Genomic DNA, 24,402 nt, shown 5'->3' with positions numbered 1-24,402 from the left:
ATAAATTGATATAACTGAATGCACTTTGTATAAACACAGAGTTTTAATGTTTGATTTCACGCTCGATTTAGGGAGGTTGTTTATTTATTTTGTCTTAAAGGCAAGTTAACATTGTATACACTGTAAAAAGTAAGTTCAGTTATTAAAAACAATCTTGCTTTCAATTTGTAAACATGTTTAGAAAGCTACCAATGTTCAAGTGCGAAACATAATCCATCATTACTCCAACATGTTTAGTATTTAAACATGTTTAAAAACTGAGAGCAAGAAAGTATTATAAGCTGGCAAATTTTGAGTAAGTACGAAAGACAGCAAGTTCGGGCGAGGACCATTAGACAACTAGTGGTTGGTTGATTTGTGACGTAACTTGCGCCTGCGCACTATCAGCAACTTGCAAACGCCTCTTGTCAGACGATGGTCAAAATCCTGGCTCCCAGTTGTGCCTACAACAAACAGACTGCACGTTAACTAGGACTATTGCAGAAACAAATTTTATTCTCTCAATCTGAGTACCATACATTTGACACTTCATTCATTTCCAAAGGAAATCTGCGTAGAAATGTGATCGGACACTACATTAAAGGGAATGTACATCATTGGCTTTTGCTGTAATTGTCAGAAATGAACTATTTGAGGGGTTAGTATAATAGATCAAATATTGTTACACTGACATATTTGAAGTTTTGTGTTCGAAAATGCTAAAAAAACCAAGAAAAACCACAAAGTTTAAGTAGTCTGGTTCCCTGACTCCACTAAAGATGAGATGGATCAATTTATAGATGCCGGAAAATTGTAAGGTAAGGGAACCAGTCTAGCTGGCCTGCAGACGTTCATGAACATGTAACCAATAGCAAACAAAATTTGGACTGAAACAAAATGGTAAATTTAGAGCAGTAGTTGAAAAATAGTTAGGTTTTTCCAACGGTGGTCGGCTGACCACCGTTGGAAATGTACACAAAAATACCATTTTCTTGAAAATGACTTCACACTAGGTGCCATAATTTTACAGTATGCTTTAGACTGTCATTTACCAACATCCTAGTAAGGTATTTGGTAAAAAATTTGGTTGTTTTGTTTTTCGATGTTTGCAAATGTTGTATATTCCCTTTAACATTACAATAAAAACTTATGAAAAGCTCTCAAAAATATCTTTCAGGGCTAGAAGTCACTTTAATTTTTGTAGCTGATCTGTGAATTTGGAATCTCATAAACAAATGTCTTCGCAACAAAAAAGGCGATTAATTGACGAGGACTGGTTTCTCGATCATCATATATCGGCCTCCTTCATACCTTAATATATTACGTTTCCTGGAGGTCATACAAAAGTCCAAGAACCTAAATACATTCTGTCGTGTTATTCTTCACCTTAAATACAAAAGTGTAACATTTGGTAAAGAATAAAGGTTCTCTTCTTGGTTATTATTTTTTTATAGCGTCGAATTGACATGCATACCTGTATGATCAGGATAAGTTATAAAAACCACATTGCTTACATTCTTTCAGGTTGACATTTGGGCAATTCCCCCGAATTTCAAGTCTCAGTGAAAAAAAAACAATGTTCAACACCACAGCTGTTATTTTATAAACAAAAGCACAGAAAAACATCAAGTTGTCTGAGACATCCGACACCATGGTTTTTCGAGCCGATTTTTCTTTAGTTCAGCAAAAAATTATGGATGAAGAATTTAATTTTAAAATCACTGTAGTAACTAGACGTTTTTGAGACTTTTTTCATAACTAAAATCCACTCTATGATTATAACATTTATTATGCACACTTTTGAATTGTCCAAAATGTACGTCCAACACCATTTTCAGGTTTCATAAAGGGTGTCACTCACACTGCAAACTTCATTAAAATCATTACATTTGCAAAAAGTACTATCACAATAGTGAAATATAATCTGGGTAAAAACCTTCAAATATAAAAGCTCAGCTAATCTTTTGTCTGAGCTTAATATCTACGCAACTTGAAAACTTTCTTGATTACAGCAGAAAATAGTAACAAAAAACATCTCATGCTAGAAAAACTTGCCAAATTATAAGAAATTTGTTTGCACTTGCGATTTTGTGCCTAATTATGGCAGACCAAAAAAAGAGTTAACAAAAAAATGGCTAAGCTCATTTTTGTCTGAGGATGAACTCATTATCTAGGCAACTTAAGGAACTCTTGCATAAACAGAGAAAACACTTTAAAAAAGATAGACATCATGACACTAGAACCAATTGCCAAATTAATGGAAATGTGTTTCAAACTATGAACTAATGCATATTTATGGCCGGCTAATAACACTTGCTGCCCCACTTCCTTGGGGAACACAAAATCAGGACAATTGTGTCAGTTTCAACAGTTTCAACTGATTTTGTTTTTCTGTGACACGGGGCTTCAGGGGACATGCACGATGCTTGTGCAAATCCAAGCTCATCCTTTAAAAATGGTCGTGAACATGCAAAAGCCTTTTGCTTGTGTTTGTAAGATATTACAACATACAATATCCTGTCCAGATACATGTATGTACTTTAAGGTAACCATTTAAAAATTCAGATATTCAGTCCAATCTTAGAAGATGAAATGTTCCAATGACTTAAGAGCCGATAGTTGTGTTGGATCATTACATCGCTGTTTCGTTGACGTCATTGAGTTGTTCATCATCAGTGAAGCTCACAACGGATCCTGGAAGCTGGATGATAAAATGAAAGCAGAAACCTTCACAATTTCTTGTAATTTCACAAAATATTTGCTTAAACAAGGACAGTGACTCACCAAAGAATTTGAACCAGAATTACTGACCGAAATGTCATGCCATGTTTAGGGCTCCTGATTCATTCTCAGCTACACTTACATGCAGGGAAGTCAAGTTTGAGTCCAACCCATGAAGACTTGCTTTAGTCCCTACCCGATTGTGTTCATACAATTATCTGAGGTTGCCCCACCTCTACAAGCTAACACTTCTTCTTCATCTTCTCAATATTTTTTTTTCAGGCTGGCATATTACAGTGCATAGGCCACTCTTGTGGAACCCTTAGTTCCATTACAAGTAATAATAAGCTTTGCTCAGCCTATAAATATACAAAGCAACATTTTGTTGTCTCTGCTGAATAGTTTCATGAGATTAGGCCTAGGTTATGACACCTACCTCTGTTACAGGGGTTTCCTCTGTGGTAGTTGGCGGAGTCCTCTTTTGGAACATCTGCATCTGCTCTGGATCACCAATCTCAGCGTCCTTCTTGAGAGCTGCAGAACTCTTGAGCATGGTTGGCTGTGCCCACATCTCAGCATCGGCAGGGCTCACTGTTGGACTGGCAGGGGGAGGTTCATCACATGATTTACCACCCACGGAGGAAGCTTCAGCCAGTGCAGGCCAAACATCTGAAACAGCATTAGAACGCGCAAGACCCGACCAGGGCCTGTTCTTCTTGAGGCCTGATGAAGAGGAGCTTTGAGAGCGATTTGAGATGACAGAGAGTGGTCTTCCTGTTGAAGAGTCATCCGGATGGCTGTGGCTAGCCTGGTTCTCGTCCTTCTCGTCAGAATCTGTCTGATCTCCACTGTCATCTTCAAACACAGGGTTTTCAAAGGCTTTCTGAGTGTAGACACCTATGTATGGCACCAGTTGACCATCATCTGGATCCGGTAATGGTTGGATTTCAAATCTGTTGTAAAAGAAAAGCAAAAAAATAGTTAGTGGCCTGACGTTTCGACCCTGGCAGAGTCTTTCTCGAAGGCTAAATGACAAGACTATAAACATAAACAGGTACATGTATACATTACTGATGTAACAAAAGCAGTCAAGTTGAAATAGATAATGCAGAGGAAAATACACAGAAAAAGCAGGCGGCTGAACAGAAAGGAGGGTAACAAAAGGGAGGGGGATTGGGGGAAGGGGATGGTTGACCACAAGAGGTTGGGAACACAAAGGACAAAGTCAATGATGGGGAGAGGGAAAGGTAGTTAATTGGTGAATGAGGCAGACTGGAGGGGGGGGGGCTTATCTGTGGTGAAAAGGAGAAGGCAAAGACAAAAAGTTATTAGTCATTTCCTTCTTGGATGTTCAGACCATGGGGTTGAATGGTCTGGAGACGTCTTATCCATAATTTCTCTCTACTCAGACGAACAATCTCTCTGTGGTTTCCTAGTGCCTCAATGCCCTGTAAAATCATGTCAGAAATTGAGTGATTAGGAAGATTGAAATGATGTCCTACGGGTGTATCCAGCTTATGGGTGTTGACTGTGGATCTGTGGCCGTAGAAACGTCTCTTGAGTGTAGTTCTCGTTTCACCTATATATTGAACACCACAAACTTTGCAAGATATTAAATAGATTAGATTAGTGGTGGTGCAGGTGACATGACCCCTTGTCCTATGGGTGGTACCACCGGTATGGCTGGTGAAGGAGTCCGATTCTCTGATGTGTTGTCTACAGACAATGCATTTGGAGGTGTTGGGACACCTGAAAGTTCCCTGTGGTAAAGGGGGGTTAACATTATCATTAAAGGGGGGGACTTCTGCCCGGACAATGATATCCCTGAGACTGGGTGGCCGTCTGTAGGCAACTATGGGTTCTTCTTGTACAGCACGTTGAAGTCGATCTGATGTGTGAAGAATATGATGGTTAGAACTGGTTATTGTACGAATGGGGGGAAGTGAGGGGTGAAAAGTGACAACAAAGGGAACTTTCTCCTTGGAACTCTGTTGTTGCACAGGTCTTTTTGAAAGTACTGACTCCCTGGAGCGAGCCTTGACTTTCTGGATTGCTCGATGGACTGCCAGGGAGCTATGACCCCGGGAGACGAGGTGTTTCTTAAGTTCCTGTGAGTGGTGGATGAAATCGGAATCATTAGAACAGATTCGACGGAGTCTGAGGGCCTGACTGTAGGCTATGCTGGTTTTGCAGTGTCGGGGATGACAGCTGGTTGAGTGGAGATATTGGTGTTTATCTGTGGGTTTAACAAAGAGATCTGTGATCAAACCATCATCCGTCTTTAGAACCTTGACATCCAGAAAGTGGGTATCCTTGGTTGAGTATTCGGTTGTGAATTTGATGGTCCTATGGAAGGAATTGATATGATTAATGAATGCTGTGAGGCTAGATTCATCACTGGTCCAGATGAAAAAGATGTCATCAATATAGCGCCACCAGACCCAGGGACGGCACGGGGCTGACGCCAACATGCGCTGTTCAAGTTGGCTCATGAATAGGCAGGCCATTGATGGTGCCATCCGTGTACCCATAGCGGTGCCATGTACCTGTAGGAAATTCTTACCCATGAACGAAAAATTGTTTTTAGTTAGAACATGGTTCATGAGGGATACTATATCAGAAATGGGCAGTGAGGTGTGACTGCTCTTAGCCAAAGCTGAAGAGCACGCAGCAATCCCTTCATCTTGGGGAATGTTGGTGTACAAAGAGGACACATCAAAAGTACCGATGATAGCTGTGTTGGGGACCTGTAAAAGAGTACAAACTGGTAAGTTGCGATTAAAGAGGAAAGAAGGGGAGACCTATCAACAGCAAAGTATCTCATCCGTGGTCTTCCCCCCAGGAATTGCTAGGTTTACAAAGAATCTCAAAATCTCAAATTAAGTGTATATTGGACAAAATTATTCATGAGTAAGTAGATGGAACCTGGAGGTATGGCATATAACACCTGGAGGTCAAAATAGTGTCTGACAACAGGACTTACAGCACTTTGCACTTACTTTTTGCTGTGCTTTTTCTTGTACAAGTAGAAGACCACAGCAGCAACGATGAACAAACCAACCAGACAGCTTACCACACCAATTATAACTTTGACTCTGAAGAAAATACACAAAATGATAAACGAATACATTGTAAAGGCTAAAACTGTCATGACTGGTCAAAATCATCAGTTTCAGTGGAACCATAAACAAGCAAGTAGTCACTGTTTCATGAAGGAATGGGCATCTCCATTCGGATGAAAAAGACGTTTCGATGTTACATAACTTTTGCTTCTTAAACCAAGTCAGAGAAATTAAGAGCAATGTTTTAAAGCAAAAAGGCCACACAAAAAAATCCAGAACTGAAAAAAAAAGGTCATTTTTGACATGCCCTTCTCTTAGGGAAAACAATGACTAAAACACCAAAAGCATCCTTCTTTTGAGTGACATGCCAGGAAATAAAATAGTGAATAAAAAGTGCAAAACAGCATCCTGACGACGTTGATTTACATGATTGCTTTTATCAGGTTCTTGGTCTGAATATATCACAATAATTGAAATCTCCGGAGTTTAGAATTCAACTTCTTGACTTGATGATATTTTTGTTTATTAAACTTGAAGGGCAGAGAGAACTTTAAGATCTGTAAAGTTACTCACACAGAAACTGAATTAAAAAAAATCTTTGTGTGTATTTACTCTCCGAAACTTAAACACTGGTTTTTGAAAATACTGCTGGATACAATCGCGGTACCTACGCTATCACATCACAAAATAAAAACAGTAAAACACAAATAATTTGTTTGATATTAATAATGCTGACCTCCAGTTGAGGTCATCACAGAGTGGATCAGACAATGGACAAGCGCATTCAAATCCATTGAGGCGATCATAGCAGACGTATGGGTATGCACACAGGGTGGACTGGCACTCATCATAATCAATCTCGCAGATGTCACCAACCCAGCCGGGCTGACAGTGGCAGGAGTAGGATTCGAACCCACTGCTACGTGCAGGGGAGGTACAATCAGGATCCTCAACAGGTCCTGTGTGTAGAGAGGTACATGTAGCAACACAAATAAGAAGAATCACTATGTCTGATCAGTGATTGATATGAAACCTGCAGCTGATTTTACAAATCAGTGTGCACCTTATGTCAGGAGTACGATCGATTCAACAAATTAACATATGTTTGATCAATTTCATGAAATTAGAGGTAGCTACACAATGTTTGAAGTTTTTCAAACATATTGGTGAAGATAGTCACAGGTTTGAAGATGGCTGTTAGGTACGATTTCACATCAGTAAGACAACAGTCACTGAATCAGTTCTGCCCGTCATTTTGAAAATGGTTTTGTCGTACTGCCCAAGTTCTGTTACAGGTAAAATAGCTTTCCATTACTGTCTTAAAACAAATAAAGCTGTGAATTTCTTGAATAAATCTTGATATTTTTGGACAATGAGGGCACAATAATCATAATTAGTCAGTAAAACGAATTACTTTTGGCTTGAAGCCATAACTTATGCCACTCGAAGTGAATGTTAGTACATCATAATTTCTTGTGAAATTTGTCATAATTCAATAATTTGTTCAATTTATCCCTAACCCTCCAGGGTATGTTTGCTAGAACCCTGACAACATGCAACACTTGACTAAGTGACAAACCTGCCAAATGTAGCAAGATTCATCAGAGGAAAATTCTCAAGGCCACACTGCCTCAGAGTCCATGGTCGCTGCACGCAGCAGCATACAGCCGTGGCATTGTTCAATGGGACTACAATCCCGGCCAAAATGGTTGGGACACTAGGAAATACCCTTAGCCTCCAACGGTCACCAACTCCCCCGCTCCCCCGTTCCCCCGGTCAATGTTGTTCTCTCCAGCGGATGGAGCACACACCGCGCAATGAGAGACAACATTGAACGGGGGCTGGGGGGTTGGGGGCCCAGCGAGATTTGGCCAGGATTGTAGCTCTCACTGTCTCAGAGCTGCCATTCATGCACTGGTGTTGGTAGCTGAATGCATCAAAGAGCACCAGTTCTTTTCAACCTGATGTACTGTATTGCGTCTGGCAGGGTTAGGGTTAAGTAATTTATTGAACTGCAACACAAAGTAACGTTTCATGAAATCGGCTACTGATCTTATTTAATAATCTACAAGTACAAGCAATTCCAAAATACCAATTCTACTTTCTATTGTAGAGCCTCCCATATGGAATGCTGTGCCTTGAAAATGTTATTTGAGTCTCATTCATGTCCTGTTGTTTCATTGCATGGTGACAGAATTCCCTCAGTCTACCACAAGGACAGGACAAGCTGTACCCATGAAGCAATATAAGCAAAAGGAAATAAACAGAAATGGCTGAAGTTTTGTGTGAGCCACCCACCTTTGCAGACCCCCTCATGGATGCAAGGGTTGACCAGCACAGCAATCTGTACCTCCAGTAGCTGAGACACGGCTCCAGACAGGTCCTCTGCCAAGACAAGGAAACTATCCCGGCCATGGTAGTTGGGGTTTGGAGCATAGGTGAATCTGGATGTCGTCCAGCTCAAGTCCTCCTAAATAAAAAGAAGTTCTCATTCCATTGTTACAATGACTCTGAAACCGAAACTCGCATGTCTCAGGTGATGACCACTGAAATGGGAATGTTTTTGATAAATGTGTGGCTTGACCTCAGAAAGCCTGACTTGTGATTGACTTGGTTTGACTTGTGAGTACTTGTGAGAGCTCTGTGATTCAGAGGGGGCCTTAACTGCATTGATAAGGGATGATACAAGACTTGATTTTTTTTTACTCTACAAGTAGACAAAAATGTGGGACTTACAAAATAAGATTGGTGATATGATTCAACTAGTTCGATGAGAAAGGATGGTGAATGCATAATTTGATGACAGAGTGATTTGTCTAGGGTGATTCCATGGGGCTTTAGTCAGACAGAACCAACTACCGGTATGTTGCTAGAGCAGCAACAATAACACATGAGCAGGATACCTTTATATCGTGTAATAGGAGCTCTCAGGCAAGTCAGCGACACCTGTCTAAGTACAGAGGTCCAGCCTGGTTTAAGCTACCCCAGGAACTATTCAATTCAACAACTGCACCAAAAAGTCTCTAGTACTAGGTAAGAATCAGTGAGGTACATGTATCAGTAAGGTACCGCTGGCAAATAAATCTTACTTTAAGCACAACAATGTGACAGACAAACCTAGAGGTCTTTGAAACCTTGACATTGTCTCCAGCATCAGCAGGAAATTGTATGCCCCTTATTCTTGGGGACAACAGCTTCATATAGGTCTGGCGTTTGGCCTCAAGAACATCAGATTGTGTATCATGAGATCCAAGTTAATGGTTTGGACATTGGAGGCTTTTATGTAATGAATCGATCCAGTAAGCCCCGCCCACTGCGCACTGGGCAAATTAACACGTGCTCCTATCAAATGCCACGCTGCATTTTCCTGCACGCATGTCGGACTTTTGTGCACACACGTCGGACATAAATCACGGCTGTGATTGGTCAGAACACCATGGGCGGTGCTTACTGGATCGATCCATTGTGGAACCAGTGGCTATAAACCAAAGCTGGAGTTGGGGGCCAAGGTTTCAACAACCTCTTTAATATCACAACTTCTACCTCACTATGGGGCAACTCAATCCCACAAGGAATGACTGGCTCTTCACTGTCTACAGAGGGCTCACTGCAATTCTGCCTGGACGGCACAGTCTTGACTTGGCTTGTCAGTGCCAGGGTGCCATACGTCGGGGGCCTGGTTACAATGGTCAGTTCATCATTGGTGTCAACATCGTATGCTCCTAGCACAGCAGTCAGATCCTTGTAGGCAACATTGGACCCTGTGTTCTGCTCAACAGTAAACTGCATTTATAAAAGTTAAAACATACGGGTAAACTTTCAAATCATTAGTAAATGTGGAAAGGCAAATTTAAATGTCATAAAATTTGCATAAATCTCTTCACAATTTTACATAAATTGCTACAAGTGTATTTGTTAAGCCAGACTGTTAAAATTAGCCCAGCTTGGAATCCTCCGTTGTGTACATGCGACGGAGTCCAGGGTATGAACGTCTGCTGCCATAGCAAAAAAAAATATAACACATTTTTTTCATATTTTATTATTTTTTTATTATTTTTATTTCTGTGACAAAATTTTTGCTAATTTGTTTTTTTTTTATTTAGTGTATATTTTCCTTACTTTTTTGTTCTGTTTTGTTTTGTTCAGTTTTGTTCTGTTCAGTTTGGATTTTTGTTTTTGTTTTGCTTTGTTCGGTTTGGCTATGTTTGTTTTTGTTTTACTTTGTTTTCCTTGTCTTGTCTTGTTTTTGTTTTGTTTAGTTACGTTTGTTGTTTTGTTTTACTCTCCTTTTTTGGCTCTTCTTTTTGTTTTTTTGTTTGTTTGTTTTGTTGTTGTTTTGTGTTTGTCTAAAGTATATTGTGTCTTTTTTTATCCATTACCTTTTAGCTTTTAAATATATATCTATATATGCATATCCAATGAAATCGTCTACTATCACAATTCACAGTGCTCGTTTCATCTCTATATACATATATTATTTGTTTTTAGTTTGTTTTTATAACATCAATATATATTTTTTATAACGATTCTTTTTGAACATATTTGTTTTATATATATATATATATATATATTTTTAAAATAATTTTATAATATGTTTAAACCAGTCCTGTAATTGGCATTTTTTTCTGCTGTTGGATGTGGATAATAAATAAATAAACAAAATAAATATTTTTACCTGATGGAGGAAGCTGAAGTTTTGTTTAAATATTCCTTGTGTCCAGAATTATGCATACGCTGGGTTTAGACAAGGTAGATATGTCAATGGGCGATGTGTTTAGTATTTAAAGAAAATAAACCGCAGATCCACGCTTTTGTCGAAAACATCCTCAGTATGAGCATGTTGTGTGAAGACTTACGCGCGCGGCTGCGTACATGGCATAGTAACTGTGTTGCACGCACACGTAATCAGGCGCGGTTCTAGAACCAATATTTTGGGGGGGCTAGCACGGTGGATCCAGAATTTTTTTCAGGGAGGCGTGCTGAAATGTTGACCGGTTATTTTTTCCAGACACTTAGGCCTCCGAAAATCAATGGGGGGGGGGGGGGGGGGGGGGGCTCATGCCATATTTTCAATGGGGAGCGCCAATAAAATCCTAAAATCATTCACACTATATTAACTAATGCACACTCGTCACGGCTATTTCTTCTTTAAAGTGAACTGTCACAAAAATTAAATCGAATGAACTGAATGAGTTTAACTGAGTGAGAAGCTGAAATTGAATGAACAGGTTGAATGAAATAGAGTGAGGAACTGCTCAGGGCAGTTCTTGTATACTGGTGGAAAACTGGATGTCTTTGAAATAAACAAAACATGTAAGTTTACAATGGGAAGACTAAGTCATGTCTTGGTTTCCTTGACTCTCAGGAAGGTGACTATGAGTGAGTAATACCTGAAAGCAACGATCAAGTAAACCACTTGAAAGCAATGATCAAGTAGCGCCACTTTACACCCTATTAATTGCTCCACTTACACCCATATTTTCAATGGGGAGCGCCAATAAAATCCTAAAATCATTCAAACTATATTAACTAATGCACACTCGTCACGGCTATTTCTTCTTTAGGGGGTGACCGTTCGCATGTACATCACAATCCTTCTTTTTGCTAATGCAATTTTTTTTTACGGAATTATTTTGGGGGGGCTAGACAAAATTTTGGGGGGGCTACAGCCCCCCCTAGCCCCCCCGTAGAACCGCGCCTGCACGTAATTCTTCACACGGGGAGATCGTACTGAAAATGTTTCTGACAAGAGCATGGATCTGCAGTTTATTTTGAGTCAACACGTCCTCCATGGACATATTTACGTTTTCTATACCCAGCGTAGACATAATTCTGGACACAAGGAATATGTAAACAACATTTCAGCTTCCTCCAACAGGAAACAATAATTTGTTTGGCTGTGGTAGTAGAATTAATACCCTAGACATCAGTCATAATGCAATGAAGACGTTGTCCAACCTGGGCTATGTAAATATAAGAGTTTGCAGTGATTTGCGTGTTAAATGCCATTTTTTGCTGTGGAGACGAGTGAACTCAAATCAAATTCAATAGATATTTATAAAAAATTGTAAAAAAAATCAGCAATAAGGCCAAAAAAAAATAAGTCGGTCTCTGGTCAGCGCGCGCATCGATTTTAATCATACGCGTCGATCTTTTTTTTTTTCCAAAATGTTCCGCGGTAGCTCCAACAGCGCCCTCTATTTCCGCACCTCCTCAATTTTTTTTACCAAAGAGCACCAAGGAATAGAAAATTGTACCAAGGCAAATGATCGAAAGCACCAAAGCTAATTATGGAGGACACCAATGTACATAAGGACACCAAAAAAGCAAAATAGTACCCACCTTGTCTGTACAATTCAAGCTTGAAGAAAAAAAAAAAAAGCCGTGTGGCCGCGTCAATTCCGGAACTTTGGTCTGACCAGAGACTGAATATTTTTTTTTTTGGCCTAAATCAAATTGATAATTTGAAATTGTCAATTTCCCAATGGCCTCTTTTAGTTGATGTGATAATGGGGACAATGCACATGCGGACCATTATAAAAGTTTGGGGCTAGAAAATGAGGGTTGTCAAAAATATTGGTGTGAGCTATAAGATGAGATCATGGCTTTTGCATCATTTGTTTACAACTGTATGAATTTCTGTAAGGAAGCATAAAAAAGTTTAAATGTAAAGAAACGCACATGTGATGAATCCCATAAACCCCCATCTGATTATTAGGAGCATCACCACAAAAACATGTGAAATAAAAAAGCAAACATTATCATTATTTAATTTACCAAAGCAATGCGTCCATTGCCAACAACTTGGCCATTTTGTGCACTGTACAACACAGGATTATCATTGACTGGTCGGACTTCAATGGTGTGATTGACGGTGGTTGTTAGAGGTTCTATCTCATGAAAGGTCTGTACCTCCCTCACTGAATAAATAATCAAAAGAAAAGAGAGATAAACAAAAGTCTGTAAATGTATCACTTGCATAGCACCATTTATAATTATCTAAAAATTTATACCACAAATTACTGAGCAAAATCACCAATTCAGCACACATAAACCTTCAAGCGCAATTCTACAGGGGGAGGGGGGCTTTATGGCTAGCCCCTCCCCCCCAGTAGTCGTAAAGAAGGGGCATTTGTGCACTATTAGGTAATACAGTGAACATGATTGTAAGATTTCATCACGCTCCCCATTGAAAATGTGGTATGAGCCCCCCCCCCCCCCAATTGATTTTCAAAAGGCCTAAGTGTCCGGAGAAAAAAAACGGTTTACATTTCAGCACGCCTCTGGATCCGCCCTGCTAGCCCCCCAAAAATATAGGCTCTAGAACCGCGCCTGATAACCGTAGTCATGAACCCGTCATGAAATTTTTTAATCTGACATGCTGTGCAAAGGAAAATTTACTGAATTTTTCAGCTTTTCAGAGAGAAATGTGTCTAAAAACAAATATACATTCCAATGACTTTCCATGGCTTTTCCTTTTACAACGTATTTTTGAATTACTTATATTTTTTTCCCCTGTGTTTTGCACATTTTGCATTGATAAAAATACACATTATCAAGAAAAAGTCTTGGCAAATTGTTTTGGCAGATATTATCTTCAAGAAAACAAAATCTTGTAGAGACTCTTACCAGTGATTTGCAGAGTGACAGTACTGTAGCAATCAGTACAGGGTGTGTAGCTGAATTCACCCGTCTCTGTGATCACTGCTGTGCCTTGCTTGTCACTGTGACTACCAAGCTCAAAGACCAAAATGTCATCTTCAAGATCAGTGGCCTGGAATGTGTATGACAGAGTTCCTGGAATAAAATATAAAAGCAAGAAAAATAACAACAATCAATATTTGACATTCACTAACATTTGCTCTGCCAGTGACGTGTAATATTTGCATTGTTTATAGAGTATATGTGATGTGATCAAGCTACATGAGTCGTTTGTCGGGAATTTTTTTTTGGAGATACAGGCCAAAATAGGATCACTTCATCACATCACTTCATCACATCTCTTGGTGTTCCGACTTCCATAATTTTCGAACTAAAGATGGTATCAGCATGCGGGTTTCACAGCGGTAATGCTGAGATTGTGCTCTTTTAAATCTGTAATAAAAATGTTTTTGACCGGGGTGGAAAAACCACTCATAATAGCTTGATCGTATCACATATTACATCAAGTCTGAAATCAGAAAAGGTGACTTAATGAGTACTACATATATTTATATTTTTTAAATAACCCAAGTAAAATAATACAATAGAACATTTGAGATATACAGTCTGTAGACCTATAAAAACAAAAAATACATTTAGAGAAAAAAATATTTGAAATACTAGCACCTATTTTAATAATAACTTATATATGCTTAAAAAATTATTGTTTCTCAATACAATGCTGTGTTTCCTATGTCATTAGAACACCTACATCCAGAGATATAGATATTTAAAGATATAGTCCATCATTTGTAATTTGTGTATTTTGTTCATTTGAAGCAACAAAAGTGTTCAAAATCTAATGAAGGATACTGAACAACTAACCTGATGAAGTTTACTGGATCATGTTTTGAATTGTTCTGAATTGCAGCTATACGCGACTGATCCGATGAATTATAGCAACCGCGTGCGCGTGTGCGTCGTGCCAATGCTTGCGCGCGCTTCGCCGAATAAAACAAACTACTAATTCAAATTTTTCTACGGTGCATCTTAAGAAGCACTGTTGGAAAGCCCTTCTTTCATTGATTACTTCAAAATGACAGCTTCCCAGAAAGAACAATTTCACAGGGATTTTAGTTACTTTTCGGATGGCTGCAAATGATGGACTATAGCTTTAATTGAAAGGGATGATATGTCAATGTGGTCCAAGTTGCAGCAACGAGGATGAAAGGAAATTATCATGCCAGCAATGTTGGCTAACTTACCAATTGTTCTTGGCCAATAATATTGAGATAAAACCTACATGTATGATTAATTGATTATGTAATTTGTTTATATAATCATTGGAGCATAAGTTTAGGTTGTATGGCAAAGAACAATAGATAAGCTGGCCAACAGAGAGACTGCTGGCATGTTAATGTCCTTTCATCCACTTTTGCTGCAATTGGACCACATTGACATTCCTTTCAAAAAGCTATAGTCCATCATTTGCAGCTATCTGAAAAGTAAGTGGCGTAATTATTGTTGAAAAATATACTTGGTTGAAATATAGTAAGGGGACTAAACTCCCTGTGAAATTATTCTTTATGGCAAGCTGTCATTTTGAAGAAATCAACGAAAGAAGGCCTTTCCAACGGTGCGTCTTAAGAAGCACAGTTGGAAATTTCCGTCAGTAGTTCGTTTTTTTCATTCGGTGAAGCGTGCGCAAGCATTGACACAAGGCACACGCGCGCGCGGTTGCTATGATTCGTCGGATCGGTGCGCCACATCGTGTAGCTGCAATCGGCTCAGTAAGAACGTGTCTCGGACGCTGATGAATTCAAGCCCAATTCAAAACATGATTCAGCAACTTTTGATTTGAAATCGAGATCCTAGAATGTTGTTTTTCTCGTAATATACAGCTGAAGCTGAGCTGAAACTTTATCAGGTTAGTTGTTCAGCACTCTTCTTTAGATTTTGAGCACTTTTGTTGCTTCAAACGAACAAAATGCACAAATTACAAATGATGGACTGTACCTTTTGGCCTAAACATGGAAATTTCCGTCAGTAGTTCGTTTTTTTCATTCGGCGAAGCGTGCGCAAGCATTGACACAACGCACACGCGCGCGCGGTTGCTCTAATTCGTCGGATCGGTGCGCCACATCGTGTAGCTGCAATCGGCTCAGTATGAACGTGTCTCGGACGCTGATGAATTCAAGCCCAATTCAAAACATGATTCAGCAACTTTTGATTTGAAATCGAGATCCTAGAATGTTGTTTTTCTCGAAATATACAGCTAAAGCTGAGCTGAAACTTTATCAGGTTAGTTGTTCAGCACTCTTCTTTAGATTTTGAGCACTTTTGTTGCTTCAAACGAACAAAATGCACAAATTACAAATGATGGACTGTACCTTTTGGCCTAAACATGGAAATTTCCGTCAGTAGTTCGTTTTTTTCATTCGGCGAAGCGTGCGCAAGCATTGACACAACGCACACGCGCGCGCGGTTGCTATAATTCGTCGGATCGGTGCGCCACATCGTGTAGCTGCAATCGGCTCAGTATGAACGTGTCTCGGACGCTGATGAATTCAAGCCCAATTCAAAACATGATTCAGCAACTTTTGATTTGAAATCGAGATCCTAGAATGTTGTTTTTCTCGAAATATACAGCTAAAGCTGAGCTGAAACTTTATCAGGTTAGTTGTTCAGCACTCTTCTTTAGATTTTGAGCACTTTTGTTGCTTCAAACGAACAAAATGCACAAATTACAAATGATGGACTGTACCTTTAAATGTCTACATCTCTGGATGTAGGTGTCCAAATGAGATAGGGAAAACAGCATTGTGTTGAGAAATAATCATTTAAATAAGCGTATTTAAGTTAGTATTAAGCAAAACAGGCGCTTCAATTAAAAAAAAAATTCTCTCAGGCCAAAAAAAAAAAATATTCGGTCTCTGGTCAGACCAAAGTTCCGGAATTGACTCAGGAAAGCGGCTTTTTTTTTTTTTTGGCTTTTTTTTTTTCTTCTTCAAGCTTGGATTGTAGTTGTACAGACAAGGTGGGGTACTATTTTGCTATTTGGTGTCCTCATGTACATTGGTGTCCTCCATAATTTGCCTTGGTGCTCTCAATCATTTGCCTTGGTGCTCTTTGGTAAAAAAAAATTGAGGTGCGGCAATAGAGGGCGCTGTTGGAGCTACTGCGGGACACTTTGAAAAAAAAAAAGATTGACGCACATGATTAAAATCGACGTGCACGCTGACCAGAGACCGACTTTTTTTTTTTTGGCCTAAACATATCATTTTTTTTATACACACTGTATTGCTATGACATCATTCAGACAACAAATGAACCATTATGAAAACAATTTGATTAAGTTTTTTTTATAAATCTCACTTTGCTATGCGATGATCAATAGAATACAATGAAAATATTCGATGTAAGTTTTTATAAGTATAGTGGAAACATTTAATTGATCAAAAAGGTAAAGTTACCTTCATCCTCATTCATGAACATATTCTCTACCAAGTTTGTGATAACTGGTGGGTTATTGGGGATGGCGTCTAAGACAACAGCCAATGCAAAATGAGTCTCATGGCTGAAGTATGTCGTGTTGGAAGGAACTGACTCTTCTTGCAAAGCGCGTCGCTTGCGACCTGGCTCTGAGGATGACAAGGCTGGAGCCTGTGTGGAACAAACCTACAACGTGAAGGGAAAAACACTTTGTGTTAGCCATATGCTTATGAAAACAGATATTGATAGAAATTGATCAGATATGGATCAGATATGCAAGCATTGCCTAGTGATGCATATTGTGGAAGGTCTCTGGCATTTTTGAAGGGTAACAAAGTGCATCTAAAAACCAGTAGTTGAACACTCAATACTGACATCTGTTGTGTTATCTCTAGAATGGAAATGGGAAGGTAATTAAAGGGGCTACATTAAAGTCCAGAGTTGGGAATCCTCTGACGCTTGCATTCCATAGCAAGTTGGAGCGTGAACTACATCAGTTACCATAGTTCAACTATGGAGTACCGAAGTGAATACGTCACGCGCACAAAACATGTGTGAAAGACATGAGCGCATGATTCAGCCCGTGAATCTACACTTTCTGGTTCTAAATGCCGTCACACTTCGGTACTCCATAATGTGGAACTGGAATCCAAGCATGTTTACATATCATGTTTTCGACAGCCTTGACAAACTGTGCAAAATGCAACAACCAGCACAAGAAGAGAGAGATGCCACAGACAGGAACTATCAGTAAATCCAAGTGAAGTTCAGTTCATACTTCATGCCAATACGAATGCGACGGGAATTTGACGTCACAAAGCATTCCCTGCGAAATTCATGGGAGACGAAATGTGAAAATTAATAGGACTGCTGCAAACTGCAGATGAAATGTGTCCAACTTTTGGGAATTTGCAGCGCGAAAACGTGCACTGATGTCACAAATTCGCATTCGCGTTCGCTTTCGCTCCAAGTATGAACCAGCCTTGATAATGTCCAGTTTGACATAAGTCTGTAGACTGGTTGTTCAAGCAGACAGCTATCACACATGCACATTGGTATGGAGAGAATAATTAATGGTCCAACAGCTGTTTTTGCTCCAACTCCGTTTGTCTGGATCGTACAAATGAAATCATATTATACCTTTTACAAAACTCAAAGTCCTGATAGGTTCTAAAGAGTGGTGTTCCATTTCGTCTTTTAAAATAGACTTGGCAAAAGAGTGGATTTTGGATCATGTTGCCCTAATGTAGCCAGTCCCTGGCAAGCTGCCTACAAACCCAACAGCAAGCTATAAACAAGATGAACCCCTTCCAGTTGGGGAATTAGCACCCAAACCTGAGAATTTCTAAGTAAACCTCAAGCGCACACATCACAAAGGACATAGTCTGTCAGAGTGTCGAACTCACGGAACTAGATTTGATTCATCTACCGCCATGGTGGGTTGCCTGCACTTGCCATGGCCTGGATGCCTGGCCTGGATGCCTGACTTGGGCCTAGACTACTTGAAATAAAGACAAGCGGTCCGCGGAACTAGCTTTGCCATGGTGGGATGTCTGCACGTGCCATGGCTGCCTGACTTGGGCCAAGACTACTTGAAGTAAGAATAACCGAGTGAAACCTTTAAACTGCAAGACCAACCTGAACATTCACTTGGTTCCCATCATCAAGGTATGCAATTTGATCCACATCACTGCATGTCTTAGCTGCATCTTGCCATTTAGAGTGATCTACGCAAAGATTAGGAGGACACTTAAATAGAACTCATAATTGCATATACCACAAAACAGGGTGGGGAGGTGGCTCAAGGAATCATTACCAAACATTTTTCAATATAAACAAATAAAAGAAGTAAGCAAATCAATAAAAATATGAAAATTGCGAAAAGTGGACATCAAGTCCATGAGTCCAAAGCTCAAAGAAATTATTAAAGAGATGTTCTCAATGACAAAGGGCCTCTAGGGTGGAAACCGCAGGCCCTCTGATTTCTACGATGTCAGTATGTCAGGTCATGACAGCTGTTCAGGAGATTGCTGCAGCAGCTTTTATTTCTTATATGAAAACTTGAAAAAAAAGGACATACATAAATCCATCTGTGACTTCAACACTTAAACAGCATTTATCAATAAAGATCAGATTGTGTTGGCATCGCTGAAATACCAAGCAAATAATCAGCTACAAGTCTCAGTGTCCAATTCCCTGGTATGCTAAGACTTACCTCTGTTCCAGTGGATAAGTCTAGGTCTTGTCTCTGTCCAGTTCCCCGGTGTGCTAAGACTTACCTCTGTTCCAGTGGATAAGTCTAGGTTTTGTCTCTGTCCAGTTCCCCGGTGTGCTAAGACTTACCTCTGTTCCAGTGGATAAGTCTAGGTTTTGTCTCTGTCCAGTTCCCCGGTGTGCTGAGACTCACCTTTGTCCCAGTGGATAAGTCTAGATTTTTTCTCTGTCCAGTTCCCCGGTGTGCTAAGACTCACCTTTGTCCCAGTGGATAAGTCTAGGTTTTGTCTCTGTCCAGTTCCCCGGTGTGCTGAGACTCACCTTTGTCCCAGTGGATAAGTCTAGGTTTTGTCTCTGTCCAGTTCCCCGGTGTGCTAAGACTCACCTTTGTCCCAGTGGATAAGTCTAGGTTTTGTCTCTGTCCAGTTCCCCGGTGTGCAGAGACTCACCTTTGTCCCAGTGGATAAGTCTAGATTTTGTCTCTGTCCAGTTCCCCGGTGTGCTAAGACTTACCTTTGTCCCAGTAGATAAGTCTAGGTCTTGTCTCTGTCCAGTTCCCCGGTGTGCTGAGACTCACCTTTGTCCCAGTAGATAAGTCTAGGCTTTGCCTCTGTCCAGTTCCCCGGTGAGCTTAAACTTACCTTTGTCCCAGTGGATAAGTCCTTGTGTCTCTCCAGTTCCCCGGTGTGCTAAGACTCACCTTTGTCTCAGTAGATAAGTCTAGGTTTTGCCCCTGTCCAGTCCCCCAGTGTGCTTAGACTCACCTTTGTCCCAGTAGATAAGTCTAGGTTTTGCCTCTGTCCAGTTCCCTGGTGTGCTAAGACTCACCCTTTGTCCCAGTAGATAAGTCTAGGTTTTGCCCTTGTCCAGTCCTCCAGTGTGCTGAGACTCACCTTTGTCTCAGTAGAAATTCTAGGTTTTGCCCCTGTCCAGTCCCCCAGTGTGCTTAGACTCACCTTTGTCCCAGTAGATAAGTCTAGGTTTTGCCTCTGTCCAGTTCCTTGGTGTGCTTAGACTCACCTTTGTCCCAGTAGATAAGTCTAGGTTTTGCCTCTGTCCAGTTCCCCGGCGTGCTAAGACTCACCTTTGTCCCAGTAGATAAGTCTAGGTCTTGCCTCTGTCCAGTTCCCCAGTGTGCTAAGACTCACCTTTGTCCCAGTAGATATGTCTAAGTTTTGTCTCTGTCCAGTTCCCCGGTGTGCTTAGACTCACCTTTGTCCCAGTAGATAAGTCTAGGTTTTGTCTCTGTCCAGTTCCCTGGTGTGCTAAGACTCACCTTTGTCCCAGTAGATAAGTCTAGGTTTTGTCTCTGTCCAGTTCCCCGGTGTGCTGAGACTTACCTTTGTCCCAGTAGATAAGTCTAGGTTTTGTCTCTGTCCAGTTCCCCGGTGTGCTGAGACTTACCTTTGTCACAGTAGATATGTCTAGGTTTTGTCTCTTTCCAGTTCCCTGGTGTGCTGAGACTCACCTTTGTCTCAGTAGATAAGTCTAGGTTTTGTCTCTGTCCAGTTCCCCGGTGTGCTGAGACTCACCTTTGTCCCAGTAGATAAGTCTAGGTTTTGTCTCTGTCCAGTTCCCCGGTGTGCTGAGACTCACCTTTGTCCCAGTAGATAAGTCTAGGTTTTGTCTCTGTCCAGTTCCCCGGTGTGCTGAGACTCACCTTTGTCCCAGTAGATAAGTCTAGGTTTTTCCACTGTCCAGTTCCCCGGTGTGCTTAGGCTCATGTTGATCATTAATGGTCCCTGCAACTCTGTCTGACCAAGACTGGTGATATAGAAGGTTGGCTCATACACAAAACGTATCCTGTTATTCAAAATGACAATGTATTTCTAAATTTAAATTGTGTTGACACATCTATTTCCAATCCTTATTGTCCATTGTCTTTTAGGTGGTAATAATATCTGTTTATGCTAACCGTCACAGGAAAAAGCTAATCGATGGTAAAGTATGCAACCAAAATGACTACTGGCTTTCTATCCGCTCCATTCACAAGTACCCCCTCACCGGCAAAGAAAGTACAGTTGGGGGTGACTGACCGATGCCATCTTGCCTGACTGCAATTTTGCGGTGATGTGCGGCCGTACCAGTGCGTGTACATAGTACAAATCCCCTGGTGTACGTGCGTCACACACAGGAAACTGTGTGCATCCACCAGCTAAATGTTCCGCCCGTACGTCGTTGCTAGGTAAAAGGGAGCCCTCTTTCGTTTGCGCATGGAGCCCATAGGACAATTGTACCGCTATATTAACAATTGTATAATTTACCTGATATTCTGAATAAAGTCTTGGCAGTTATTTCCATGAATGGTCTGCTAACAAAAATTAACAGTTCAATGCTAAGAGGACATTTTCTATACCCATACAAGAACAAGAACGCAGACAATTATGAAAGAAAAAAAACCGAACAAATATGAGACTAGTTTTAGAGAAAATTCATTCTTTAATTGTATTGAATTTGTCTGATCACTTTTGAAGGGAAAACACACAGTGTGCAGCAAACCAACCTGTGTCTAAGCAGTCTTGATGTATACAGGATGGTGTACAGTGGATTGGTGATGTATGGTTGATAATCCAGGGCAGCATCCGAGGTGAATTCCTGGTTGGTTCTATTGACATCCAGCAGACCTAGGATGAGTGAGCCACCCTGGTGTAGACCTGCAATAACACAAGTAAGGTTGGAAGTTCAGATAGTCCTCTACCACCTTGCATGTGATACGCATTCTATGGGAGATAGTTCCTCAGAACTTTTTTTCAGTACAATAATGGCACTAACTATATGTACAAGGTGTAATAAAACAAATACATGTACAACTTAGTTAATCGCAGTGTTGGCTAATTTTGATGTAGGCCTATTCCCTCCCTTTCACATCAGGGCCCAATTTTATGGCAGAGTCAAAATCACTAGTCAGATTTCATCTCCGTAATGTTGGCTTCATTTGGAAATATCTCAATCGTACAGCCACTGAGCAACTCATCCATGCATTTATAACTTCACGCTTAGATTGTTGTAACCCCCTCATGTATAACCTGTCACAACACCAAATCATCAAACCTCAGCCTCATCACCTTATCCAGACGCACCAATCAGAGCGCTACAGCTTGCTGTTTCCTGCACCAATCACTCTTGGGTAGACTGGTCTTTCTCACGCGCCGCTCCCGAACTCTGGAACAATCTAACCCTTGAAATTCGTCAGTCGTCATCATTGTCTGTATTTAAATCTTCTCTGATATCCCAAAAGTTTGCCTCACATTTGTTTGTGTTTAATGAGTTGGTATTCATTATTCTGTCGCTGATTTTTGTTAATCAAATTCAATTTCATTTTAAATTGTAATTGTCTTGGTTTTTTTTTGTATTATGCGCCATGAGTGTCTTGCTTGGTGGATACCAGCGCCTTATAAATGTTCATTATTATTGTTACAATATGCAGGGATTTTTCGCTAATGGTAAACAGAGCCACAAAATTGGGCCCAGGAGGTAGTCAAATCAGTCCACACCATGGGACCAGTCAAACCATATCGTATAATACCTACCTCCCTTTGTAGCCACAGTGAAATCAAAGTGGTTATCATCAATGGCCCTCTTCCTCCTTCTCTGGCTTGTTGGTGATGTCAGAACAAGGTCTGTGCCATTGGCTGATGTCATCATCATATCACTGTCTCCTGTTGATCAGGATAATGCAAGTTTGATGAATGTTTTCCAACATTTTTAAGTGACATAAACTATTTTTTATCTTTACCTGGCAGAAATCATTAAGCTGACTTACTTCACTAAAACTCTCAAATGGAATATAAACAAACTAAACAAAGAAGTGTTTTTCCCAAAGACTATTATACGGGTCACATTCTGCCGGAAAGTGAGTCTTGCAATTATTTGTCTGATAAGGGGGCTTTCAACAAACAACAAATTGATACTTTACATTGCCAAGTAAAGATCTTTCTTCTCCATCCACCTCAAACATTGCTTTCCTGTTAAAGGATATTCCGAAAACCTCAAGTTACACCGGAAGTTCTTAGCTAATGTTTTGTTTTCCACATGCATGCAGCAATGGCAATGGCCTGATATCTCTCATACTGATGTTCAAATACTGACCCAACACTGTAGTAGTTCCTGCTGATACTGTGACACATAACATAGCTGGGTTGCACATCTTTGTCCAGGAATACAGGCACCTAAAATAGCAGTAAAATACAGAACAGGCACAGCAATGGTTTAAACAAGTCCATGTATGGTGAAGTCCTTCCATCAAAGCCCACAGTTGAAGGCCGCTTCCACAGTGGCTATGGCAGGTAAACACATGTCTATAGGTAGAGGCTGCAGCTGCATGCATAGGCGCATGTGTGATCGTAAGCCATAGCCAAGTTATTTGGATACGGCTTGAGTCTGGAGTCAAATGCTTCAAGTCCAAGTCACAATGTCTATAGGTAGAGGCTGCAGCTGCTTGCATAGGCGCATGTGTGATCGTAAGCCATAGCCACGTCATTTGGATACGGCTTGAGCCTGGAGTCAAATGTTTCTAGTCCAAGTCACAATGTCTATGGGTAGAGGCTCCAGCTGCTTGCATAGGCGCATGTGTGATCGTAAGCCATAGCCAAGTCATTTGGATACGACTTGAGTCTGAAGTCAAATGCTTCAAGTCTAAGTCACAATGTCTATAGGTAGAGGCTTCAGCTGCTTGCATAGGCGCATGTGTGATCGTAAGCCATAGCCAAGTCATTTGGATACGGCTTGAGTCTGGAGTCAAATGCTTCAAGTCTAAGTCACAATGTCTATAGGTAGAGGCTGCAGCTGCTTGCATAGGCGCATGTGTGATCGTAAGCCATAGCCATAGTCATTTGGATACGGCTTGAGCCTGGAGTCAAATGCTTCATGTCCAAGTCACAATCACAAATCACTTAGTTTGACGATGACCCTCAAATCATGAAGAACTTTGCAAAAATATTTCAAAGGACAAATGGTTTATAATTAGGGGTTTAAGAGACTTGTAGAAGAAGCCATTTTTATAAATGTTGTAGCATTTGATTCATAAAAGTCAATTAGTCCCAATCAGCAGCCCTTGTGAAACTTAAACCCCAAATTATAAACGATTTGTCCTTTGACGCCATTTTACATATACATTTGTACCATTGGATTTCATTAAAGTCAAGTCCCAATCAGCAGCCCTTGTGAAACATGACATCGTAATATTATCAAGAAAAGTTAGCAACACCTACTTTATACTGTACCACTAACATTGCATACACAAGAATCTGTGCTAAATGAAGTCTACACAGACCATGCCAAAAAGTTCAGACGG

The 24,402-nt window shown here is 40.4% G+C and overlaps 1 protein-coding gene across 1 annotated transcript in view; it reads right to left on the bottom strand.

Annotated features, from left to right (window-relative positions):
• Positions 1-1,146: 1,146 nt before the first annotated feature.
• Positions 1,147-24,402, bottom strand: part of LOC119733107 — a 201,807-nt gene continuing 178,551 nt past the window's right edge. The window contains 14 exon segments of the mRNA XM_038206687.1: positions 1,147-2,680; positions 3,137-3,653; positions 5,700-5,795; positions 6,499-6,721; positions 8,061-8,232; positions 9,306-9,545; positions 12,540-12,682; positions 13,392-13,559; positions 16,877-17,081; positions 18,534-18,622; positions 20,770-20,912; positions 21,613-21,763; positions 22,640-22,768; positions 23,199-23,278. Of these exon segments, the coding sequence (XP_038062615.1) occupies positions 2,612-2,680; positions 3,137-3,653; positions 5,700-5,795; positions 6,499-6,721; positions 8,061-8,232; positions 9,306-9,545; positions 12,540-12,682; positions 13,392-13,559; positions 16,877-17,081; positions 18,534-18,622; positions 20,770-20,912; positions 21,613-21,763; positions 22,640-22,768; positions 23,199-23,278 (2,425 nt within the window). The 3' untranslated portion in view covers positions 1,147-2,611.

Source organism: Patiria miniata, unplaced genomic scaffold (assembly GCF_015706575.1).
Source record: "Patiria miniata isolate m_02_andy unplaced genomic scaffold, ASM1570657v1 HiC_scaffold_1, whole genome shotgun sequence".
Taxonomy (NCBI): Eukaryota; Metazoa; Echinodermata; class Asteroidea; order Valvatida; family Asterinidae; genus Patiria; species Patiria miniata.
The sequence above is the reverse complement of the archived record's forward strand: the minus strand, read 5'-3'. Positions and strand labels throughout refer to the sequence as shown.